This window comes from Amphimedon queenslandica, unplaced genomic scaffold (assembly GCF_000090795.2).
Source record: "Amphimedon queenslandica unplaced genomic scaffold, v1.1 AMPQUscaffold_12892, whole genome shotgun sequence".
In the NCBI taxonomy this organism is placed as follows: Eukaryota; Metazoa; Porifera; class Demospongiae; order Haplosclerida; family Niphatidae; genus Amphimedon; species Amphimedon queenslandica.
The window spans coordinates 1-24,796 of NW_003546872.1; the positions used below are offsets into that span (position 1 = coordinate 1).

Here is a 24,796-nt window from a genome sequence, read left to right on the forward strand (position 1 = left end):
GAGTTTCCTACAGACAAAAGAAGAGGAGAAAGAGGAGGAGCTACAATAAGAGACTGTCCCTCTAGCCACTAACTGAAAACTGGATCCCTTCAACTTTAGCTATTGATCGTAATAATTTTGATGAAACTGTACTGCATATTAAATGGACTTTAGAGCCTTTGAAATAATATCAAAAATTAATACAAATTATTATAAATTTTTACTGACTTACCATCAAAATTTTTGTTATTTTTCTTAAAATTTTCCATGGCCCACCAGCCCAACATGCTCCCTATCTCATTGCCAGTAAACACTCGCCAGTTGCCCCTCCCTCCCTTATTAGTATTCCCCGGTTGTTTTTCCGCCAAGGCCAGTCTATCAGCATCAGGATCATTAGCAATAATAACTGAATGACCATGAGCCTCAGCAGTAGATATTGAGAGATCCTATTAATAATTAAAAACGTAATAAAAAGTGATTCTGGGGCCATTTTTTGGAAAAAACGATGGGAGATTTTTTCAAATTTTTGGCGCATTCTTAAAATGGCCGTAACTTTAAAAATTGAAGTCGGAATCAGCTCAAACTTTCTACACAGCATAAGTACATCAATAATATGTATCAGAAAATGTAATAAAATTATTTCAGTTATTATTATTATTATTATTATTATTATTATCCTTACTAGAGCACTCTTCCCTTCCTCCGGGTTAGGATATGCAACTGTTGGAAACTCTGGATCCGGTTTAACCTGTAAAACAAGTTACACTTAATAACTATTAATTAACTAATCAATAACCACACTAGCCCCTCCCCTATCCCCCACCTGTTCCTCCACTGGTATTATTTCTGGTAGTCCAAAAGCTTCAAAGGCCATTTTAACAAACGGGTACCCCACACCATGCATAGCAGTATAGACACAGGTCACTGGTGAGGCAGGGTTCTCTTGTTTCCGGTAGCAATACTTCTGTATCGCTGAGAAGTAGCCATCTTTAACATCAGGGTAAGGATCAGTGATCAGGGGGTTCCGGGCAATGTTTGAAATTTCCCATGAGGTGGGCCAGGGGGTCAAGTTATCATCAATGCATTGAGAAATTCCTTTATCATGAGGGGGGATAATCTACCAGGAATAATGGTTATTAAATTATTATTAATAGTAGTTATTAGTAGTTATTAGTAATTATTAATAGTTATTAATAACCTGAGCTCCATTGGTCCAGTATACTTTATATCCATTGTCTTGTTTAGGATTATGTGAAGCCGTTACCATGACACCAGCAACACAGCTGTACCGCCTCAAAGCAAAAGGCTATGGAAATAAACAAATAAATAAATTAATTAAATATTATTATTCTTACAGTAAAAGGTGTTGGTGTCTCCCTAGAGAACAGATATACTTTGATTCCTTCATTAATGAACACGTTAGCAACATAACGACTGAACCTAGCGATACATTGAGACAGTAAACAGTGACCAGTGACCAGTAACCAGTAACCAGTGACCAGTGACCAGTAGCCAGTAACCAGTAACCAGTGACCAGTAACCAGTGACCAGTGACCAGTAACCAGTGACCAGTAACCAGTAACTATTAACCAGTGACCAGGCCTGTACATATTCATGAAGCCATATGAGTGCCACATGAAATGGTTCAGACATCATGTCACACCACTGGTGATCACTTATTATAATGATATTCATGGATTGTAATTAAGCTAATGATATTCATAGCTCCTTTATATCCCATTTATTAAGTATCACTTTACCTGTGACTGTTGTATCTTGCATCGTAACCAATAACCACACCCCTTTCCTGACACGCTTCTTTTCCAAACTGGAGCTCTAAGTACTTGCAGAGTCCCTAGTCAAAATAATTAACATATTAATAATGCATTAGTTATTAGAATATTAATAGTTATCATTTTGAGCATAAAGTGATACACTTGTTTACAGCTCGAGTATGTTTTTAAAATATGAGCTAGTGGACAAATTCCAGTGAAATGAGATGATAATGTAATGTAATCAATAACATACTAGACATTTCCTTCTCTCTCTCTTTCCCTCCCTCTCTCTTTCTCTCTCTCTCTATTTTACAATGTAAATGTATTTCCATTAGTAGATCATAAAGGATCAATTCAATGGTAACATGTTCTTATCATGTGCAGCACATGTGACATCAATGAGGCAACCACATGAACACTGTATACAATATACAGTATATAATATAATAATAATGATGATGATGATAATGTTGATGATAAGAATTCTATCAACCAAGCAATAACAATGACAATAATAATGAGCTGGAATGGGTCCAAAATGTAATGCCAAATATTACCAAATGATGAAATTCAACCAAATAAAGTACATACAAGTTAAATATTATTGATAATCCGTTTACTTGTGTTGTTTGAATCACTGTGAGGTCGTTCATTCGACTGAAACCTGCTCCCATTTTAGAGCGAAGACCTAATTAATATGCGTGGGTTTTAGAAGAAGGGGAGGAGCAAAAGAGAAACTCATTAATGAATAATTATCAATTATTAATTAACAGTTATTATTGTATGTACCAGCTGTTCCAAAGGTCATCCTTGATGCTAGTCTGGCAGTGAGTTCTGTAACTTTTCTGGCTTCTATCAATGACTCTATCTCAGATGTTGTGTCCTGGTTCTAGAGAAATAAAATAAATGAATGTATTTTAGTAGTGGCTTGCCTTGTCTAGTGTCAGCCATTCTTGTGCTTTCTCTCTGAGCTCCTCTGGTAGTGCCTCCATCTTCTGTCCTTCTCTTCTCGTTTGAATTTCCGACGAAAAACTACTTTTCACATGGACGATGCATGTAGCCAGCCCCACCCACTAATGGGAGTAAACACCCACACCCACACAATACTGTGCCACGTGGTTTTAGTACATGTCCGGATACTTTCTCCGGATTATTTGGGTGGCCTAAAATCACGTGATCTGCACACACCTCCGGGACCTCCGTAATTTGACATAGTATCCTGAGGTGAACGGAGCTTTTAAATCGAAGAGAAAGGGCAAAAAAGAAAAGAAAGGAGAGGCTCTTTAGTCTGACGCCTTTTGCGTTCATTAATAGGCCGCTAGACTCCAGCAGCAGTAGCTGGAGTCATGTTCTAGATCCACTCAAACTCTGAGCCGGGTCAGTGACACTATCCTCTTCTATACAGACCCGCTTTGATCTTGAATATATTTCTGTGTATATGTAGCATCTGCCCGTTTAGACGTGTCTCTAATAATTGGTGTATTCTCTCTTACATTAGGCTACCTGGGGTGATTGATTTGTTATTTGTAATGTCAGGAGTATCCCCAGCTGAACTGTTAGCTGTACAGAGCACCAATAGGGAAAGGTACCTGTAGTATTGTGATACACGTCTTAACGATATTAATATTTAAAGGATTCTTTGTATCGTAAATTTGTAATTACATGTTTAAACCTAAATGTACATGTACAGTAGATATTCAATTTTTAATTCAAGGTAATTAACGTTGATTAATTAATACTATTGATGATATTATAAATTATTTATTTATTTATGAATGAGTGTTAACAGTCATTTGAATGAGCCATTGAAGAATATGCCAATCCATTTTAATCAGCACCACCTGTATGCTCTCTCTATCTCTCTCCTTCTCTCTTCTCCTCTTTTTCATATTTTTGCTCAATTCTTCAATTGTTAAGTGTTACAGTATCAAGGTGTCATTTTGGCGGTAGTTCATGTTAAAGTGTCAATAGCTGCAGCTGCTATCTATTTCATGTTTAGTCTCGGTTTGTTTCTGATAGTCATGCTCTCTTTTTCATGTGACATGTTCCTCTTTTCTTGTGTATTCTCTATCTCTCCTTCAGTTTGTTTATTATTATCATCTCCCCCTCTTCATCTATTGTCTTTTATCTCTCTCTCTCTACTCTACCTCCCTCCTCTCTCTCCTCTCTCTCTCTGATTGAATCCAGTTATTCTTTTATATCATAAAGCTTCTCCTTCCTTCCTTCCTTCTCTCTCACTCTCTCTCTAATTTCCAAATATTCTTTCAAGTATACATATCATTGCTATGTTCACACATTGGTCTGGCTGCCATTACTCTACACACACACCATTAGTCAATATTACAGGAGTACATTACATCTACTCTTTGATATAATTAGCTACACCAATACACACACACATACACCCATACAGGATTACAATGTACAAACAAACCAACCCATCTACATGTACATGTGCATGTATTATCTGTGTGTGCGTGACACCACCACTTTCATTTTTAGTGGCTATACATATTCACAGTTCAGTATCCTGTACTGTATGTACATGTACATGTAACTATGTATAGTATTGATCTCCCTCTCTCTCTCTCTTTCTCTCTCTCTCTCTTTCTCTCTCTCCCTCTCTCTCTCTCCCCCTCTCTATTTAAATTGTATCTTTTTTAATTCATTTGGCAGTTCAGTACTGGCACTGTCTCTGTGTTTGTAGTATCTTCTTAAGTTCACTGTAATACCTGTCATTACTTCAATAGAGCTTTATGAGGTCCTGCTGCACATGTACCTGTGTCAAGGTGTTATGACATGTATTTGCTAATTGGTGTGGATTTGAAGTGTGAAGATAGTCCACAGTTGGGTACCATGGCAACTGTGTACTAGCTGCTGTGGTTACTGGTTGTTATTGGTGTGGTCTGACTGGTTGTAAATACTGGTCTGACTGGTATCATAATATACTATATGGTTTCATCAGGTGATTTTATGATGACAATTTCCTTTTATTATTTTAAAATTATGCGTGTACATGTTTGACCTTTCATGAACAATAAAACTACATTTACTCCCTCCCTCTCTCTCTCCTCTAATATCTAGTTCAGTCATTGTAACATCTTATGTCACACACACACACACACACACACACACACACACACACACACACACACACACACACACACACACTACCTGTCAATGTCATTATACTGATCTACATATGTCACACACTATACTATCTCATAATACAAGTATACAGTACAGTATTATTCATTAATGTACATGTACATGTATTTACACATTGATCACTAGACCTGTATACCTAATGTCATAATGAATGATCTCATAACTGCAGTACAAGTATATAGTACTACTGTACAGATACTGTATATACTGTCAGTGTTCCTATAGTGTGTAATATCAGTTATAATACATGAACCCCTCCCCCTCCTCCTTTACATGTACTCTCTCTCCAATATAAACAATCATTCTACTATACCTCAGTATGTGAATGGTATCAGTTACCATTACTATATTATTATTATTATTATTATTATTTCAACTGTCTGAAGGTTATGTTTATACAAGGTAGTACAGCTAAGACACCTTTGTACTTTAAAGTACATCTAGGCTCTAACATGTACCATGTACGCACCTCTTGTTGCTAGGTTGATATTGGTTGCTATGGCGATTACCGGTTGCTAGGGTGGGTACTTGAAATGGGTATAGTCTGTGGCTGATGGAGGCGTGCCAGTTAAAATGATATCAGAATAATGATAATAATAATAATAATAATGTGTATTATTGTATAAAAGACAGCTGCAGGGTTTTAAAATCTCCCTCCAATTCCCTGTGTATATATACATGTACATGTATGTGTCACACTCTATAAATTCAGTTAATATTATATTATATTCCTGTGATTGTTATTGTTATCATCATTATGTATTGTTACGTTATGATCACCTGTTCTTCCTGCTAAACCAATGAATATCATTAGACAATAGTAACTGTTCTCAGCCACCAATTCTCATCATTACTCCCTCTACATAATAATACATTATACATTATTATTAATAGTACTTTAATATCTCTGGACTTACATGTACTGTATGTATAATATGTGACATGTACACGAACACCTAAAACACATGTACGTATCTAATCATACTCTCCCTCCCTCCCTCTCTCTCTCTCCCTCCCTCCCTCTCTCTCTCTCTCCCTCTCCTCATTCAGTCAGCCACCAGTAGCAGTACACACTATATTAAAGGGGTCACCATCATCCCCAGGCAGCAGCAGTATAGGCAGCAACTCCAGCACTACCTCCAGTAATATATCATCCAGTTCTTCAAACTCACTGCCTGCCAGCCACACCTCCCTCCCTCCCCCTCCTCTCTCCACCTACTCTCCCTCTACTACTGAAGTGGACGTGTCTCGTTTGGAGAGGGTCAGTTTTGGTTCCTGTTCCTCCGTTCCCATTCCCATACCAATGCAAACTGCACTCATGGCCCATACTGAGGTATGGTGGGTATGGTTTGTGGGTGTGGTTATTAATATTCCCCGCCCCTAGGCTAGCTCCTCCCCCTCGTTAGATATCAATGAGTTATTGACTAACGTCTCGTCCTCTGGTGCTCAGATACTCCACAACACCAACGGGAGGTCCTTCCTACTAGCACCAACGTAAGTATCAGTATACTCCAGTATATTTCAGTATATTGTTACAGTACTGTTGGTCCTGACGACTCCAATGGTGCTTACATTAACTGGTTGTACGATCTTTATGCACCTAATACTGGCGGTAGCCCTGGAATGAGGTCAGTACTCCTGTCATTATTATTGTTGTTGTTGTTGTTGTGTTGTTGTTATTATATTTATTATTATTATATTTATTATTATTATTGCAACAGCACTAGTAGATACTGTAGCTAAGCAAGCCCATCCACATCTGGTGGAAGAGTTAATGTGTATTGAATTGTTGCCATAGAGACACGGACCTCCTCTGGACTAGGTTCCATTATTATTATTATTATTATTATTATTGTTGTTGTTGTTGTTGTCATTGTTATTTTCTCTTGTAGTCATAAACATGAAAAGGTCCGTGCTACCCTCTCGTCCACCAGTGGTGGTTCCATGATTCAAGTTGGGACCCCGCCCACCCCCCAGTCCATATCAGTCTCTCCTGATATTGGAGTCATGATACCAACAAAGACAGAGGACTCACCCCCATCCTGTGGGGGGCCTGTCCTCTCCTCCTCTGCCCCTGCCTCCACTGATGGGGCTACACTCATGTCCAAGGTACAGTACTACTGTCTTTAGTGTGGTATACTGCATAGGGTTACTCTTAATTGTGTTAGTAGAAGGATCTTTAAAATGCTGAATTAATAATTAATAATGCATCATCGTTGTTGTTCTTGTTATTATTATTATTATTATTATTATTATTTCATTAGGAGATAGAGTTCCACAAGGAGCCGTTAGCAGTCTTCAGAGCTCAGGAGAGATACCTCATTATACTAGGAGCACCAACCTCCATAGCACAGAGACAAGGAGAAGACACACTGACTTACCTCAATAAAGGTACAGAGCCTCCAGTACTAACTGTATCAATTATTATTATTATTATTTGCTCCACCCCCAGGCCAGTTCTACAGTATATACTTCAGAGCTAATAACGAGATGGTTCTTCCTAGCCAGGCTAAGAGTGTCATTCATTTATCATTTCTTGATGAGTCAGACAGGACCGTGGAGCAGTCTCACTGGCAGTACTGGTACGAGCTACAAGCTAACCCTAACCAGAAAGCATTTGATATTGGTAAGTAACACCTTAAGATATTGATGTACTGTAAGTGTATCAAGTAGTGGTTATTGACAGGAAGTGACTGATTAGTATAATGATATTCATTAGTTGTTATATGGTGCGCCCCACAATAGCCTTTCATAGTAATTTGGGTATTTAAACTGGAGACAATGTGTGTCACTGTTGCATATAACTATTCACCATTTTTTGGAAGGGACGTGCTTCTCGTATTGTCCCTGCAATGAATATTAATAATTAATGCACTCATAGTCACTTGATATAACAGTAATGATTGAAGGATAATAGTAATAGATGTACACCAATAGTATACTAATAGTATACTACTGTACACAAATAGTATATTAATAGTATACTATTGTACATGTGTACATAATAATATTATTGTGTTTATAGATCGTAAGAATTGTGAAGGTCTGATTGAGAAACCACTTGATCTTGGATATAACGCAGCTTCTTTCATATGGGACCCAAGATTAGGAGCTAGGGTAAGATAAGGAGAGTAGGTGTGGCCATTATCTCTTTCCTGTAGGTTGTGTTACGTATTAACTGTCTGAGTACTGAGTTCTCTGGTCAAAAAGGAGTAAAAGGTCTTCCGTTACATGTGGTCGTTGATACTTATGAGTTTCAAGATAATGACAGAATGACAGAACATGATGAACCATCACACAGAGCTTACTGCAGGGTTAAGATATTCAGAGACAAGGTGAACACTAAATTACTATTATTAATATTGTTGACTATATTTCAATTATTTATTTATTATTATTGTAGGGTGCTGAGCGTAAGAATAAAGACGAGACCAAGAGTGTTGAGAGACGGCTCCAGAAGTTCATCCGATCCTATAACTCCGTTAATTTGGACTCTGAGATTGGACCAGCGACAGTGTTCCATCCTCCATGTAAGGAGACCACACTGACTCCCACTAGCACCTTTGGACCAAAGCCCTTCCTTTTTAAAGTGGTACGTGATCCTTTGTCACTTTTAATTTTATTTATTAATTTAGAGTGACATGAGGGGCGGGGCCAGTCACCCCCAGGAGGGCGCGGTCCTTTCCTCAAACTCGGCAAAATCCTCCTCAACATTTCTTGAGAACATAAAGTATAAATAGAATCATACTCAATGACATAATGATGACGTCATTTTTTATTTTAGGGAACGAGAAATGAAGAGGAGTTTCACACGAACTCTGACCCAGACTAAAGTAAGGATATTTGCGTTGCTATGGCATTGTCATGATGTTACTATGGTTACGTAGGAAGACCTTGACCAGTTGGAGGTTGGGCCGAGAAACAAATCGAAAAGAATCAACACTCAACCAAGTAATAGATGGCCCCTCCCACTCTCTGTTTATTTATTGATCTATTTATAGTGACGACCATATATGTACGTAAGGAAGAGGAGAAGGTTTACAATGCACTGTCACTCCGTGAACTGACAGTAGAGGAACTTAAACACCAAGTAATGTACTACTAGGAGGAGAATCCTAACTCATTTTATTACATTTTCTGATGCATATACATGTACTTATGTTGTGTAGAAAGTTTGAGCTGATTCCGATCAAGTTTAGATTTTTTATGATTTTTTAAAGTTGCTCCAAAATCGGACAAAAGTCCCTGTACTATAGTACAGGGATTTTGGCCAAATTTCACCAAAATTGACAAGTAGAAAATTCCTCAATTTTATTACATTTTCTGATGCATATACATGTGCTTATGTTGTGTAGAAAGTTTGAGCTGATTCTGATCAAGTTTGGATTTTTTATGATTTTTTAAAGTTGCTCCAAAATCGGACAAAAGTCCCTGTACTATAGTACAGGGATTTTGGTCAAATTTTGTCAAAATTGACAAGTAGAAAATTCTCCATTTTTATTACATTTTCTGATACATATACATGTACTTATTTATTTATTTATTTATTTATTTTATTTCAGATATCTAACAAATACGACATCCCTGATGAGATGATTCACTTCATCTACAAGAAGACAAAGAAAGGGTAAGGACCCTCTCTCGTATCCGTGGCAACACTGACTCCTCCCCTTTAGGCTGATAGTCCGATTTGACGATGAGCTAGTGACACGATTTGAAGACGAAGATGACTTTATCATTGATCTTGATTTCGACAATCAAAAAGGTCATTTTGATCTCTACATCAGATATTAACTTTATAACAGTGTGTCTTCAAACCACCATCTTTCAATTCATCATCTACTCCTGTAAATAAGTTGAGACTTCTGCCCTACCTCCCTCCCTCTCTCTCTCTCCCATGGTCTCTATTCTTCTTCTTCATGACTATGCACCTGTTGATTGATTCTTCCGTTTTTGTGAAGTCTTTTAAACACCACCGCATGTATTATTAATTGACAAGAGGCGAGACCACACCCCTCACTAATTAACCCTCCCTCTTCACATCTCCATTTTATGGAGATTTTTAATATTATTATCATTATTATTATTATTATTATTATTTTATTGTTGGTACATGTGATAAACAGAATTTATTTTTCGGTTTCAAACTCCTCCCCCTTCTCTCTCCCTTTCCCAATCTCTTGTTCATCTACTTACACTTCATTTGCACACTATAAGGAACATAATATTATATTAATTATAATTATTGTTGCTTTAAAATTATTACATATATATATGACCTAAAACCCCTCTCTCTTTTCTCTCTCTCTCTTTCTGTTTTATTTTGTTTCGTTTTTGAAGCACCTCCTCCCCCTCTCTCTCTCTGATTGTTTGTGACCATGTTGCTCAAAGTTATAATTATTTGTGAACTTGGTCTGTTTAAAATAATATTATATATAATGTATAAATAACTGTTTGGTGCATTTGAAATGACTACAGTCTACTCGATGTACAGAAATCATTACACAAAGACCGTCTTTAAACTTTTGCTGAAATAAAGGTATAATTACTGCTTGGTCTGTTGTTTGGGTGATTTTGAACATCAATGATGCTGAATCCAACCTCTTTTAATAACAATGAAAGATATTTCGGAGAAAGGAGAAGCAAGCAATACTCAGTCCCAGTTTGAGACTTGCTCATGTAGTATCGCTCATAGCAGTAGTCAATGGAAGAAGGAGTTGTTCCAACTACCAGTAGCAAGTGACCTCCTGGCTTAATGAGACAATGTAACCTTTTCAATTGTTCTTTATATTGAGGCACTGTCTCTGCAGCCCCATCTATGACAAGACTGCATATTACTGTATCATAAGGACTACTGTAGCTAGCTGGTAGAGGAGGATCTTGTGATATATCACAAGGTATTATAGCCTTGATCTTTGAACGTAAGAGCTCTTCTCTCTCTCTTACTTCTCTTTCACCTTTTCCTTCCAAAGTCTCCACGACGTATTTGAAATGAGTGGACCAGTCAAACTTGAGTTGAGGATCTTTTGTTAGCCATTGGTTCAACAATGACAGACTCTTACTTGAATAATCAGCAAGCACTATAGACCGGGCATACCTTGAGGTGCTAATCACATTTGATATAACAGGACCACAGCCTATATCAAGAACATCTAGAACCTCATCTTTATGTTGTAGAGTTTTAAAGAACTTGTGAATGTTTTGAAGAATAAAATGAGAAAAGAGATCATCAGGAGATGAAGGATCCTTATACCATTCTGTTAGATACTGGAGAGGACTGAAATCATCTCTGTACTTGTTCTCCATTTGTTAGCAGCAGCCCTTCAGTGACCTAATGACTAAATTATGTTATTACTGACCATGAAGCCATTACAATAGAAGCTTAGCCTGTCTTTGTCAGGCAACAAAGTGGATTAAACTAAGGATTGGATTGCTGCCAAGTATCCACTATGATAATAATAGTACAATCATTATTCAAAAAACAATACTAATACATTATTGAAAAAGTCTGATTTGTTCATATCCACTCCTTTGGTTCTTTAAGGACTCTCAGCAGTAGATCTTCAGGACTATTGGCTTGAGGTGAGTGCATGTACTCCCATTGAGCCACTAAAGGCAGTGACATTAAGATGCTCTCTATTCTTGCTGAGGGAGTAGATAAACCAAACTTTGTCCCTCGGTCATAAACCAGATTAAACTCAACGTATCTGCCCCGTCTCAGTCTCTGCCATCTTGCATTCTCTTCAGTGTAAGGTTTGTCTTTATTCTTGTAAACCAGCGGAAGGTATGAAGGTATCACTGCTTCAGCACATGCACGTACAAACTGAAAGGTTTTCTCTTTGTCGGGCGAGTCAAGATCGTCAAAAAATATCCCACCAACTCCACGCCTCTCTCCTCGGTGATCAACGTAAAAATAATCGTCACACCATTTCTTAAATTTAGGATAAAGCGTAGGGTCACTGGAATCACAGGCTGTCTTGAGTGTTGAGTGAAAATGACGAGCATCATCTTCGTCTAAATAGTAGGGAGTTAGGTCAGACCCACCTCCAAACCAGGAGAGGGTTTCTCCATTGCCAACGTCAACTTCAAAGTAGCGATAATTGAAATGTACCGTGGGGACAAAAGGGTTAACCGGATGAATGACACAGCTGACTCCAAGAGCATAAAATGGTAGTTCTTTATCTTGTGGTAGATCCTTCCCCCTCGACCTCATCTGTTTGACAGCTGGGGGCGGCAACTTCCCATGGACAACCGACACGTTGACTCCTCCTTTCTCAAAGGTATCCCCGCGCTGCAGGACACAGGAAACTCCGCCTCCTCCCTGGGACCGCTCCCAACGATCGACACGAAACTTTGCGTTTGGTTCCAGTTTCTGTAGCTCCTGGCAGAGACTGTGTTGCACGTCCATACACAGTTTCTCCATTCTTAGTCTCATCGGCTTGTTCTCAATATCTTTGAAAGCCCTGTAGCCTGATATTGGCTCGGCCATGTAGCTATCTTTATCTTTGCTGCTGCCGAAGGAAAACCAAGAGATCATTAACAGACTACTAGCACCAAGGGGAGGTCCCCACCACCAGTTATGGGTACTGTTCCCGTCCTGTTTATGGCCCTGTTCCTTTCTTTGCTTGATACAAGGGCGGGTAATAGTAGCATTATGAGCAAGAAGGGGTAGGCATCTCGCTTGTTGAGAGAGGGCTCCTCTTTTAGCTGCTAAAAACACTCTACAAGACATCAGGGTCGACATCAAGCAAGCACGTGGGTGGGGCTAACTAAGCCACACCTACCAACCACGCCTTAGATCTGCTCGCTCCAGCACGTTATGTCCATTCAAGTGCCAAGTAAGTTTGTTTGTTTATTAATTTTGTTTATTTTTTATTAGGATGTAGATATGAAGGAAAGGAGGAGAGTCTAAAACAGCTGCTTTGTAAAGAAAAAAGGTAATATACTTTCAATAATAATAACAAGAAGACCTCTCTAATGATATTCATAGCTAGTTTCTCATTTCATTGACAGACTGGTTATTAAATTTATTCATTACCACCAGCTGTGTGTATTCAATGAAAAACCACACTAGTAATTAATAATGGCAACATGGGGAACTATATGGATCAACCATAATGTAGAGTTAAGCAAATTTAAAAATTTGTAAAAAAAATCCAATTTTGATCGGAATCCGCTCAAACTTTCTACACAACATAAGTACATGTATATGCATCAGAAAATGTAATAAAATTGAGGAATTTTCTACTTGTCAATTTTGGTGAAATTTCACAAAAATCCCTGTACTATAGTACAGGGACTTTTGTCCAATTTTGGAGCAACTTTAAAAAATCATAAAAAATCCAAACTTGATCGGAATCAGCTCAAACTTTCTACACAACATAAGTACATGTATATGCATCAGAAAATGTAATAAAATTGAGGAATTTTCTACTTGTCAATTTTGGTGAAATTTCACAAAAATCCCTGTACTATAGTACAGGGACTTTTGTCCGATTTTGAATGAAATTTTAAAATTTATAAAAAACCCACTGAAAAGATGTCATGATAAGCTGTAACATCACATGTACATGTACATCAACTAGGACTCGTGTTTCTGTTCCTTATCCTCTCCATCCAAGAATACTCCCTCCAGTGGAGGAAGCCTTTGACTGTAAGTATCACACAGTTGATGGTTGTAGTGACTTTATTTTTTAAATATTTCCAGCTGCAGTGGAACAGATTAAACCACCTGCTCCAGCTATCCCTCCCATCAAACCAAATGATAACATTGACAATAAAGAGAGTCTTGCTTCTCAAGTACCAGTAACTAATAGTGTTCATAACGGAGAACCTTTTACTCCAATTAAAGGAGACTGGTCTTTTCAAGAAGTATCTCATCTTGACAGGTGCTATACTTCTTCCTCTCCCTTTTCAAGCAGCAGCAGTGAACAGGAACACTGTCTAATGGAGGAGACTGTACATGATGATCATGTTAATGGGTCAGTATCTAATGGAAGAGAAGAATCAGTAATGACTAGTCAGTTGTATCTCACTGCTCATTCTGATCAAGAAGGATCATATCTGACAGCAAATGATGAGACGATATCAGCACATCTTGATCTTAACACAGCGATCAATTCAGAATCAGCTTTTGTGCCAAATGATGATGATATTAATGACGAAGCAAATAACACTGATCTTAATGCTGATCTTAACACTGATTCAGTATTAAATATAGATCTTAACACTGATTCAAGTGTATTTCATTCATCTCAAGTTAACGAACCTTACCTACCTATTGACACTCCAGCTGTTCCAATGCCCCCAATGCTGTCCATTGAATCTATTGATTCAACCGCCTCCTCCTCCCTCAGCTGCACCTCATGTGATCCGTTTACTGAAGCACCTGTTGCTGATCCAACTGATTTACTTGATCATTTAGAATCAAGCATTGGTATGGGTTCATCTTGTACTGTACAATCTTTACCATCTCCTTCAGTAACGGACTCCACTTCATGTACTGGTAGTGGCAGGCGCTCGTCAAGAAAGAACCGGTTTAAAATAGCTGCCAATTTTAGTTTCCGTGGTAAAGAGAACAAGCCTCAAAACGTGACCACACCCACATTGTCAATGTCACTCCCCAGTACCTTTGAAGCTGGTTCATTATTAATGGCTCCTCCTTCCATCAGAGCCACTCCTCCTGTTAGAGCCACTCCTCCTCTCGGAGCCACTCCCATTTCTATTCAAGCCACTCCTCCTTCTATCAGAGCCATTCTCCCTGCTATCAGAAGAGCCACTCCCTCTTTGATACCTACTCCGAGTCCTTCTCCGTCATTAGTTACTTCATCTCGTCCTAAAGTACCTCACCAGTCACTGTCATGTTTAATGGATCCTCCTCCTCCTTCACTCAAGATACGATCACATTATCATACACTGACCCCGCCCACTGATACTTCACCTCACAAATCACTATCATCACAATCCCCAGCATCACTTCTCTCACCCTCACCCTCACTTATATCATCTCCCGTTCACAATATCTCACCAAACGCTAAGAAAACCCTCACTCCTGGAAAAACCTTATCTATTGATACTAAAGAGATGGACAAGAAGATACTAGAACAAGAAGAACTCCTAGAGAAGGAAAGAGCTCATTTACAAGTAATGACTAAACACTACAGCTGGTACTGTAGAGGGCCCGGGGGTACTAGTGTCCGTGTCCCATTGAGCATGTGGATACAGTAATGGCTGCAGGACTAATGACAGATACTAATGGAATTATTTTCTGATATTTCTCTTTCTCTCTTTTATTTTAGAAGCAGATCAGTTTATACCAGAAGACGCTGCAGGAGAAGACAGAGGATGAAGATGTTGATCTATCAAAGCAGCTGGATGATGACAAGTGATTGATATGTTTACATTAATCTTATTTATTTATTTATTTTAGATGTAGATTAGTGGATCGTGTTATCAATGCTAACATTAGTAAAATGGCTACTAGTTTCTGGTAAAGGGTTTGCAATAAATATAAATCATAATATTGTGTTACTTTTTGTCACAGGAATGATGAATACAGAGCTACCTTAGGAAACAAAGCTAAAAAAGTATTTTAAATAATTTACCTATTATTATTATTATTATTATTATTATTATTATTATTTATTAGTATGATTCAAGTCTTCTTTTAAATGAACTTAAGACTGAAGAGAGTTTGCTCAAACTTCAAGTTGAACTTTTCTCATAATAACAAAGAGATCAGAGACAATAACTAAAAGGTTTTATATTGACACCTTATAGCTTCGTATGTGTGTAGTATTTTTGTCAAATTATATTTCACTTAAACTTTGAAATAGCAGAAAGAGACACAAGTAATAATAATAATAATAATAATAATAATAATACATATTATGCAGCAAGGAAAATATAAGAATATAGCTATACATGAGATAATAGTTTAGTTATCATGAATTTTAAGAAGATTACATTATTATTGTTATTGTTATTATTGTTGTTGATATTATTCCTCGAACAGTGGTCTTGATTCTTTACAAGCGACGAAGCACCACCCAAATATAAAGTATAGCATTAGGGCATACGAGAAATAGAGACTGATTAGTAGCAGTACACTGGAAGAACAGTCACCGAAAACATCAAATTTATGATACTCGATAAAAATAAAAGCTGAACTCATTGAGAGGAACAGCAAGAAGGCCAATCCAAAGTAGCATGAGGCAAAGAAGATACGAGTTTGACAGTTTCTGTGTCTGGTGTCCCTGTAGTCGGCCATTTCGTCTTCTTTTACGCAAATGAAGCAGGTACATAAAGCAGTTAGGATGAGTATAATTCCAAGCATACACAAGACACTGATACTGGTGTATGTGATGTAATACCCACAGTCCACTGATGGCAGGAATCCTATAGTATACATGAAATACAATATGATTATATAAATGTATATTTAATCATGTGTACAGTATAACCAGCTATTGTGGATGGACACTGACAGGTAGTATCAGTCCCAATACAATAGTAATGTGTATTAATGAACCTCTGAAATAAGGACAGGTTCATAATCAGGAGCTAGGGTATTATTGGGTCCCAAGGTGTCCGGAATAGACAGGATTGTCTATATTACTATTGGGGATTTGCCTCTACTAATAATTCTAGTCACTACACAGTACATATCCACCATTATACAAGGATCTGCTGTATGTTCACTCACCAATGGCAATGCTTAGTATAATAGTCAATGGTAATAATACTAGCAGTAGACCTCCAAACCAGAATTCTGTTTAAAACTAAATATAAATTATTATTATTTAAAAACCCTCTCACTGTTGCAGACGCATGGAATGAAGAACGGTATGAGACAGAACCTGAAGGCTTTCTGAGCTCTTCCCTCTGGTGAGAGTGGCCTAACGTACGGTGCCCTTCTTCTTGGTGCAGGAGCTGTTTATAAAGGAGGGAGAGAGAGCAGCTGTGATGAAACTAAAATTTAAACTTTACCTCTTCTAGCAGGTTGAGGTCGAGGTGGAGCTCGAGGTGGAGGTTCTCTCTCCTACATAAAAATTATTTTTTAATTATTTTTACAGTTGAAGGTGTTAACAGCTGACAAACTCACCATCACTCTAGCAGAAACATCTCTAGTTTGCTCTGCGACGTAGAGTCCTCCCTCCCCGTCGTGTAGTCCTATTCTTGTGGTCTGTACTTGACGGATGAGACCAGTGTTTTCATCAACTACCTCGCGTATCTCTTCTTCTTGGACTATGGCCATTATGGCGCGTGGGTGGATGATTTGAATAGGTTCCGGTTATCTCCGATTAGAATGATTTGACCACACCCACCATCAACTCCGGTTATTACACTAGGATTCTCTAGTATTTTTACTATTAGTTTAGACTGACCACACCCATTTGCCTAATCACACTATCAGTCTATCACAACTAACACTGATAGTAAAGTCTTCTCTGGTTACTCTCTGCTGGTGAGGTAATGGAAGAAAAAGCTCCTCCACCTAGCTATTCTGATACAGTCACTGATAAAGGTGAGTAAGAACAGCTTACAATTCATATAATGCGACTAGGCCTATTATACATCGGCTAAACCTTGGGATTTGCTAAATTAAGAAATAATACTCTTTCACAGTGGCGTATCCAAAGGGGGGCTGAGGGTGCTTGAGCACCCCCTCGTGGGTGGGCTCAGAAAAAATTACTCCAATCCTGGACTCATGCATCAGTACCAAGCCTCATAAAAAAAGTTATCTAGCCCCTGATTATGGTTTCAGCAGTTTCCAGTGCTTTAAGGAGCAATCAGAAGTACCAGTAGCTTGAAATTGTCTTGACCCACCCGTAATTGACAAAAATAAAGGTAAACACTGTTTTACCGCCGTAAAATTGGGTGTAGCTAAAATTGCTACACGTACACGCTTCACGTGGCATCAACACCCCTCTTTCTAAATTCCTAAATACGCCCCTGCTTTCTTTGCCTAGCTCCTATTAGTTCATCTCTTGGAAGAACTGATGCTCCTCCAGCTTATGGTGACCTGTTTCCTGGTTTCCAGGATGTGAGAGATCAAGTTGATAAAGCTCGTCAGAGTGAAGGTCCAGCTCCTGCTCCTGTTGCTGTCCCTTTAACACTCTGCAACATCTTGTGTAAATCATGTAAGAACATTATTTAATACCATTTTATATCATTGCTTTAACTGTATCTGCTTCCTACATTAATCAACATTCTAAAACAACTCATTTGTATTTATAAAATAAAGATAGTAAGCTTGTCTAAACTGTGCATCATAGATACTCACAAAGAATGTTAATTTTGTACGATTGATTAATTTTTGATTTTTTACATCTTTTTCTGTAGTTTTTTGCGGCTGCTGCTATCTTTTGTTAGCTGCTCTTCCAGTTGCAATGATTGTCATTGGTAAGCAGTACATATGGCTCCCTATCCTTTCTTTATGATACAATCTGATAATACTCCAAAAATACTTGGCAGTCATCAATCTATAGTATTACTCACATTTTTCATTCTTCCTCCATGACAGGCTCGGTCTATCTCCATGATTGTACTCTTCAAGGTCGTATCCCAGTATTTCTTATCGTCTTTGGCTGTTTCAGTTTACTTCAGACCTGCTGTGGCGTCGGAAAGATGTTTTGCTGTCGTGGAAACGATGACGAAAACGACAATCAAAACAGGCGAAAGAAAGGTGGCAATTTCTGCGAGGGACTCATCACGACTTTCCTGTTCATTTGGGTGATTGTTGGTAGCGTTTACACATTCGGTGCTTGGAACACCTGGGTTGATAGTGGGAGGAATAACTGCCCAGGGACCGACTGTTGTAACCCTGTACTCATGTATTTTGCTTTCAGCACACTTCTCCTAATGTATGGGATCAGTGCTCTTTGCTTGTGTTGCTTCTTCTGCTGTGTTTGCTGTGCTATGGCTGGCAGTGCAGTCTCTTCTGGTGCTGGTTGACTCTCCAGGAGCTGTTTCATCCTCTAAACTTCAGAAACTGTCCGTGTTTTTTATCTCTCAATAGCCTTCTCTCTCTCTCTCTCTCTCAGCAGAAAGTGTCCAGTACTAGTGCTGTAGTAGTGTCACTGTATTAATTAATTTATTGATGTTAATGAAAAAATCATTAATAGTTTGACATTTTGTTTACATTTTTTATCTGCAGTAGATTCTGCAGCTGGTTTAGGTTCTACAATCATCTTCACGTTGTTGAGTCTCTTTATTAGAAAGTAAAGCCAGTCAGTGTCTTGATTAACTTCAGAGTAGATCTAGATATAAAAGTTTTTACCTTTAGCATCGCCTTACAAATTGTAGCAAGTTCAGGATCTAGTTAGGCTACAGTGATCCTTGGGATGGTAGATACTGGAGATGGGAAAAGAGTTACAGGAGCCTCCATGTACCTCCTGTTGCAGTGGTAAGGACAACCATTACAGTTATTCAAGATTGTAAAGAAATCATGCATGTTGCAAAGCAATACTGTGCGGTGGATATGACTGTGATGACATCCTGCATTCCTGCTTCTAGGCTGATGGTGGTGGTCATGACTACATCATTAGGCTTAGGCAATTAATTTCTTTCCTGTGAATGACGTTTCTGATTTATAATGATTTAAAGATATGAATAGTAGTAATATCACTGTCACTAACTCTATTATCATAATAAGTGGAAATACAATAGAATGCAATACTAATTGGTAAAATCATGTTTATTATTTAATCCAAGTTTTCAACTTTAAGAAGCACTGTCCTGCTATGCTGAAAACACATTCACATGAGTATAGCAGGGACAGTGAGATAACCCTGAAGCAAGCTGTGCTTCTAGGGGGCGTATATACCTTCCTTTATTTGAAGGTAGTTATTACTTAGAAGATGGTTATAGCTGTCAAGTGTCATTTATTATTTAAATTAGTGTGCATGCTCTATCTACTAATGATAAGATAGTTGTACAGCTATTAGTCAGGCGGCCCGCCTGACTATACAGCTATACTATCTGGCACCCAGGCCAAAAGGGCCTATATTCAGCTATCAATGAGAAGTATTCATACCAAGTAATAAATGTATAATTCTTTATTTTCATCATTTTTCAGATAATACTCCACCAATAGCTCATGATAGTTCTGATCCACCAGCCTACAGTACTTTGTTCCCTGGAATAAAGGATGTTAAGAATCAAGTAGGGAGGGCCCATCAACAGGTTAAGAATCAAGCAGGGAGGGCCCGTCAACAGGTTAAGAATCAAGTAGGGAGGGCTCGTCAACAGAATGAAGGAAGATCCGAAAATGTTGCTGTACCTTCGACTCTCTTTAACATCACCTGCAAATCTGCAGATTGTCTCTTAATGAACAGCAAAAGCAAAAGGGAATCAATGTGTACGTAATAAATGTAACAGAGTCCCTATACTATAGTACACAGTCTTGGATACAATTTTTCAATTTCTCCATTTCTATAATAATTTTTCCTGATACACATGTTCCTATGTTGCATATATGTAGTTTAAGTTTTGAGCTATTTAGTTTGTAAATCCGCTGCCTTAAAATTATCTTTTCTTTTTATAGTTTTCTTTTCCTGTATCTACCTTCTATTGACATTTAACATTTCAATGATTGTCGTTGGTAAGTACACACACACTATTCTTAATACATTATAACTTAATAATGTCTTCATATCTAAAGGTTCAGTTTATACTAATGATTGCTCACTCAATGATCTTCTTCCAATATTCCTTATTGTCTTTGGCTGCTTCAGTGTAGTAGAAATATGCTGTGCAATATCTATTGTCACCTGCTATCACGAGAATGAAGATGAAAGCATTGCTAAGAAACTCTACTGGAAGACCAGCTTCTGTTTCCAACGTCTTATTGTCATATTTCTCTTCAATTGGTTTATTGTTAATAATATCTTTGTGTTTAATTCCTGGGGTTACTGGGACAATAGTGACAGTTGTGGAGAATATAAATGCTGCAATCCTGTACTGATGTATTTCTCCCTTGTTACCATTATTATTATATATGGTATAGGTGCTGCTTGTTGTTGCTGCCTTTGCTGTTGGCCTCTGATGACTCGATGTCGTAAAATGTCGCAATGACATTAAGGACATGTGTGATATTTATCTGTATTAATCACTATAACATGCAATTTGATGATTATCTAGCTTTAGTGTGGTATCATTGATGTGATGTTATTTTGTCTTTGATCAATAAAAATCAAAAAAATAATTGACAATTATCATAAGTAGACCACTCCCTAATAAAGAGGTGAACCCCAATTCATACCCTGTCCCTGTCATCAAGGGCGAGTCTCTCTTGACTGATTGTTATACTTCTCAAGAGTTGCTTGCAAAGTTACACTTTAGCATGGCGGCCCTACAAAGACAGATGGTAATAGCGACAGAGGATGGAGTCGCTGTCATTGATAAACAGCTCATAGTGGACCCAGAGTCCGGGCTGATCCTTGAGGTGGAGAAGGCCAAGATGGCAGTGGACACAGGAGACGGGATTGTGGTCCGTGAGCAGCAGAGGATCAAAGGAGTCCGAGTCCCTCCAGCTGCAGTAAGGACAACCATTTATATATAGTTATTTACATAGCCTTTCTGCTTTAGTTGGAGTTCATGTTTTAAAGCAATAGTTATACTTGATATATTGTGGATATAATAGATCTAATGATAATAAGCTTAAAGTTATGGATTCTATTACACTAGGTTGGTGGTGGAGGTGGCCACGACTACAATCAAAGGGCTATTGGTCCAGGAAACAGAAACTCTACCTCAAGTAAGATCAGTAACATATTTATAGTAACAGTTAGTTTAGCATTGGTCCAAGATAATTATACTACTATATATACTACCTTGTTGCATGTGAAGTAACTTACGGATTACGTGTATTTTAGACAAATATTTTCAGTATTGTTATCGTAACAATCAGACAATTGCCAACTATTGTTCCATTTTATAATTATTGTTTATTTTTAATCTTTTTCATTCTGCAAAAGATCGTACGCCAATAGCACGTGATAGTTCTGATGTTCCACCAGCCTACAGCTCCTTGTTCCCTGGGATAAAGGATGTTAAGAATCAAGTAGGGAGGGCTCGTCAGCAGAATGAAGGAAGATCTGAAAATGTTGCTGTACCAATGACTCTCTGTGACATCATCTGCAAATCATGTAAGATTGTACCTCAGTCAACAACACAAGGATTTTTTTCTGATACATATACATGTTCTTATGTTGCGTAAAAAGTTTGAGCTTTGAACTATATAGTTCATAAACTTTTCTTTCTATAGTTCTCCCTTGCTGTGTCTACCTTCTCTTGTTTGCCTTTAACATTTCAATGATTGTCATTGGTAAGTCACACTCTATTCATAATATACATTATACCTTAATAATATCTCCATATCTATAGGATCAGTCTATGCTAATGATTGCTCTCTCAATCCTCTTATTCCAATATTCCTCATTGTCTTTGGCTCCTTCAGTGTAATACAAACATGCTGTGGAATGTCTAAGATGATCTGCTGTCGTGAGAGTGAAGATGAAAGTGATACTAATAGGCTCTGCAGGAAGACCAACTTCTGTTTCCAAGGCCTTATTGTCATATTCCTCTTTGCTTGGTTCATTGCTGGTAATGTCTTTGTCTTTGGTTCCTGGGGTGACTGGGATGATAGTGATAAGTATGGAGATTACTACTGCAATCCTGTACTGATGTATTTCTCCCTCATCACCATTATTGTAATGTATGGTATAAGTGCTCTTGTTTGCTGTTGCTGCCTTTGCTGCCTCTGCTGTTTAGTATTGATGGCTGGAGCTTCAGATGAATAATAACACTGATAATAGTTGATGTGATTATTAATCTATAGTAAGTACATGTAATTTGATGATTATGATCCTTCTATTGTGGGATCCTACTAGTAGTAGCAGTAGTGGAGTATTCACTTTTGTATGGCATCATTAATTGACTGATTTTGTATGATGTAAACTGTGCTCATGTGTTTTCCTCTTGTGTTTAAGACCTTTTTCAATTGATTAAGTTAGCAATATTTAAGTTTGAATATTTTGTGTAGCATATACGATTAAGTGTCCTTGGGATGTTATGATTACTTTTTCCTCAATATAATAAACAACTCAGTCTAACTCTCTTTCCTACAAGTATCATACAACTTGATCAGTTTGTACTCTCTCATTCATATCTTTATCATGAATATCATTAATGTGCATCGTTGACAGTGTCTCCTTGACAACACAACAAATAAGCTTATGCTGCTATCAAAAGGTCATCACTTTTCACATCAGACAATTCTTAAGCTGATTCACTCGCAATAACACTATATTGTAGCAATGGCTGCTGAAAGTGAACCGTGGTTTCATCCTAATCTCTCTGGATTTGAAGCAGAAGAGTTGCTAAAAGGAACAGTGAATGGAAGCTTCTTGTTTCGTCCAAGTCAATCCAGCCCCAGGGACTGCACTCTATCAATAAAGACTGAAGGAGGTGTCACTCATGTGAGGATCAAAAAGAATGAAACTGGATATCACTTGTTTCCGGATGAAGTCTTTCCTAATCTCAATAGCTTTGTGCATCATTACATGGAGGCACCTTTGAGACTGAAGGATGAGACTTTAGTCCACCTGCTATCTCCTGTACTTCACAACAATGAGGGACATCTTCCAAGGGAAGGTGAGGTGAAGGATCACCTCAATTTAGAACAGGATTTTGAGGAGCTACCATCTTACCTCTACAGTCAAGACAAAGGTAATAAGATTCAGAATATTCACAAGAACAGATACAATGCTAGCATTCCATTTGATGACAATGTAATCAGTTTAAAGGAGCCCAGTGTGTATGGTAGTACCTACATTAATGCTAGTCCCATTAAGACAGCATCCACTGGAGGCCTGCAGGCACAGTACATAGCAACACAAGGTCCACTGGATACTACTATTAGTGACTTCTGGAGGCTTGTCTGGCAAGAGCAGTCCACCATTATAATAATGCTGACAGAGCTGGTGGAGCTAGGAGAGTCCATGTGTACCCGATACTGGCCTACCGTTGAAATACCTGAGGTACTGCATGGTAAGATATTAATAAGCAGTTTAGAGGAGACAACACTTGACTACTACACAATGAGACATTTCCTTCTCTCCCATGAAGAGAAAGGTGAAGAGAGAAATGTGTTTCATTTTCACTTTAGAGATTGGCCAGTTGGCAGTGTACCAAGGAGCACTGGAGCATTTCTAGATTACTGGAAAGAAATAAACGCTAAAACAAAAGAAACAAGTTCTAGGCCAATGATTGTCCATTGCAATGATGGAATAGGAAGAACAGGAGCTTTTATAGCCATTGACAGTTTATTGAGACAAAAGGAAGTGAAAGGAAACAACGTATTGGGAGAAATGAAAGTATTAGTGGAATCGCTTAGAAAACAAAGGCCTGGTATGGTACAAACAGCACTTCAGTACAGGTATATTTATCAAGTACTGGAAAAATATGAGAAGAATGATAGGAATGGTAGGCCACCAATGAAGATTGTGGAGTCTTTGAGAAAAGTGGAAGATTCTGAAAGTGGTAAAAAAGTGTCACCACTTTTGAGGAATATCTATCGAAGAATGTCGACACCAGAAAAGTTAAAAAAATAATAATAATGGTAAATCAATCACGCCAACAAAAAGCTACTAATGCACGTTATGACAGCTAAGAAAGATAATCATGGTTTATTATTATTACATAATGTATGTAAACAGCTATACTGTGTAATACTAATACTAACTGACGTCTTTTTGCCAAAACAAACACATCCAGATTAGTAAACAACACTGTATCAATTTGTGTATGTATCAGCAGTTTCGTTGGTCATGCTATACTGGGAAATATGATCCCAGATCATGAATAATAAA

At 37.9% G+C, this 24,796-nt stretch overlaps 8 protein-coding genes, 1 long non-coding RNA gene and 1 pseudogene across 13 annotated transcripts; 6 read left to right on the plus strand and 4 right to left on the minus strand.

Annotated features, from left to right (window-relative positions):
- Positions 1 to 24: 24 nt before the first annotated feature.
- On the minus strand, positions 25 to 2,823 carry LOC100634538 (phosphoglucomutase-2-like). The gene is made up of 10 exons (XM_020002544.1): positions 2,687 to 2,823; positions 2,544 to 2,643; positions 2,375 to 2,442; positions 1,740 to 1,834; positions 1,335 to 1,419; positions 1,178 to 1,285; positions 803 to 1,096; positions 662 to 727; positions 212 to 425; positions 25 to 156 (listed from the first exon to the last, which is right to left on the minus strand). Exons 1-10 carry the CDS (start codon positions 2,744 to 2,746, stop codon positions 62 to 64), a joined length of 1,185 nt encoding a protein of 394 aa, XP_019858103.1. The 5' UTR covers positions 2,747 to 2,823; the 3' UTR covers positions 25 to 61.
- A 174-nt stretch (positions 2,824 to 2,997) lies between these two features.
- LOC100634662 (grainyhead-like protein 2 homolog) lies at positions 2,998 to 10,365 on the plus strand. Of its 2 annotated transcripts, none has more exons than XM_003389921.3 (17): positions 2,998 to 3,131; positions 3,253 to 3,339; positions 5,973 to 6,255; positions 6,307 to 6,416; positions 6,461 to 6,550; positions 6,815 to 7,031; positions 7,187 to 7,313; positions 7,375 to 7,548; positions 7,948 to 8,039; positions 8,084 to 8,257; positions 8,326 to 8,514; positions 8,558 to 8,652; positions 8,707 to 8,755; positions 8,810 to 8,873; positions 8,924 to 9,012; positions 9,485 to 9,549; positions 9,599 to 10,365. In XM_003389921.3, the coding sequence occupies exons 2-17, from the start codon at positions 3,284 to 3,286 to the stop codon at positions 9,714 to 9,716; spliced, it is 1,992 nt and encodes a 663-aa protein (XP_003389969.1). In that variant the 5' UTR covers positions 2,998 to 3,131; positions 3,253 to 3,283; the 3' UTR covers positions 9,717 to 10,365. The 2 variants fall into 2 exon arrangements, with proteins under 2 accessions (XP_003389969.1, XP_019858101.1); XM_020002542.1 differs by lacking the exon at positions 2,998 to 3,131 and adding an exon at positions 3,388 to 3,468 and having other exon boundaries at positions 3,252 to 3,339.
- LOC109586362 (uncharacterized) lies at positions 3,478 to 4,725 on the plus strand. Its single transcript, XR_002186976.1, has 2 exons — positions 3,478 to 3,758; positions 4,431 to 4,725. It is a non-coding gene; the product is annotated as an uncharacterized LOC109586362 (long non-coding RNA).
- LOC105314477 (nicotinamide N-methyltransferase-like) lies at positions 10,110 to 11,302 on the minus strand. The gene has a single exon (XM_011408663.2). The coding sequence runs from the start codon at positions 11,226 to 11,228 to the stop codon at positions 10,440 to 10,442; it is 789 nt and encodes a 262-aa protein (XP_011406965.1). The 5' UTR covers positions 11,229 to 11,302; the 3' UTR covers positions 10,110 to 10,439.
- Positions 11,303 to 11,343: 41 nt separating this feature from the next.
- LOC100635286 (oxygen-dependent coproporphyrinogen-III oxidase-like) lies at positions 11,344 to 12,708 on the minus strand. The gene has a single exon (XM_003389926.3). The coding sequence runs from the start codon at positions 12,664 to 12,666 to the stop codon at positions 11,440 to 11,442; it is 1,227 nt and encodes a 408-aa protein (XP_003389974.2). The 5' UTR covers positions 12,667 to 12,708; the 3' UTR covers positions 11,344 to 11,439.
- Positions 12,684 to 15,759, plus strand: LOC105314478 (formin-like protein 20). Its single transcript, XM_020002543.1, has 8 exons — positions 12,684 to 12,760; positions 12,802 to 12,859; positions 13,508 to 13,575; positions 13,630 to 15,065; positions 15,221 to 15,306; positions 15,352 to 15,411; positions 15,466 to 15,508; positions 15,571 to 15,759. Exons 1-8 carry the CDS (start codon positions 12,742 to 12,744, stop codon positions 15,646 to 15,648), a joined length of 1,848 nt encoding a protein of 615 aa, XP_019858102.1. The 5' UTR covers positions 12,684 to 12,741; the 3' UTR covers positions 15,649 to 15,759.
- On the minus strand, positions 15,731 to 17,215 carry LOC109586361 (uncharacterized). Of its 2 annotated transcripts, none has more exons than XM_020002548.1 (5): positions 17,026 to 17,215; positions 16,911 to 16,962; positions 16,740 to 16,853; positions 16,627 to 16,692; positions 15,731 to 16,319 (listed from the first exon to the last, which is right to left on the minus strand). In XM_020002548.1, the coding sequence occupies exons 1-5, from the start codon at positions 17,176 to 17,178 to the stop codon at positions 15,922 to 15,924; spliced, it is 783 nt and encodes a 260-aa protein (XP_019858107.1). In that variant the 5' UTR covers positions 17,179 to 17,215; the 3' UTR covers positions 15,731 to 15,921. The 2 variants fall into 2 exon arrangements, with proteins under 2 accessions (XP_019858107.1, XP_019858106.1); XM_020002547.1 differs by having other exon boundaries at positions 16,740 to 16,856.
- An 81-nt stretch (positions 17,216 to 17,296) lies between these two features.
- Positions 17,297 to 21,129, plus strand: LOC100634411 (uncharacterized). 3 transcript variants are annotated; one of them, XM_020002545.1, is made up of 4 exons: positions 17,297 to 17,448; positions 20,002 to 20,283; positions 20,470 to 20,526; positions 20,587 to 21,129. In XM_020002545.1, exons 1-4 carry the CDS (start codon positions 17,397 to 17,399, stop codon positions 20,997 to 20,999), a joined length of 804 nt encoding a protein of 267 aa, XP_019858104.1. In that variant the 5' UTR covers positions 17,297 to 17,396; the 3' UTR covers positions 21,000 to 21,129. The 3 variants fall into 3 exon arrangements, with proteins under 3 accessions (XP_019858104.1, XP_003389967.1, XP_019858105.1); XM_003389919.3 differs by lacking the exons at positions 20,002 to 20,283; positions 20,470 to 20,526; positions 20,587 to 21,129 and adding exons at positions 17,894 to 18,064; positions 18,267 to 18,326; positions 18,448 to 19,100; XM_020002546.1 differs by lacking the exon at positions 17,297 to 17,448 and adding an exon at positions 18,887 to 19,329.
- Positions 21,130 to 21,170: 41 nt separating this feature from the next.
- On the plus strand, positions 21,171 to 22,956 carry LOC105314479 (uncharacterized). Its single transcript, XM_011408666.2, has 5 exons — positions 21,171 to 21,462; positions 21,612 to 21,681; positions 21,902 to 22,072; positions 22,192 to 22,251; positions 22,311 to 22,956. Exons 1-5 carry the CDS (start codon positions 21,268 to 21,270, stop codon positions 22,724 to 22,726), a joined length of 912 nt encoding a protein of 303 aa, XP_011406968.1. The 5' UTR covers positions 21,171 to 21,267; the 3' UTR covers positions 22,727 to 22,956.
- A 189-nt stretch (positions 22,957 to 23,145) lies between these two features.
- Positions 23,146 to 24,713, plus strand: LOC100634788 (tyrosine-protein phosphatase non-receptor type 11 pseudogene; annotated as a pseudogene).
- The last annotated feature ends 83 nt before the right edge of the window (positions 24,714 to 24,796 follow it).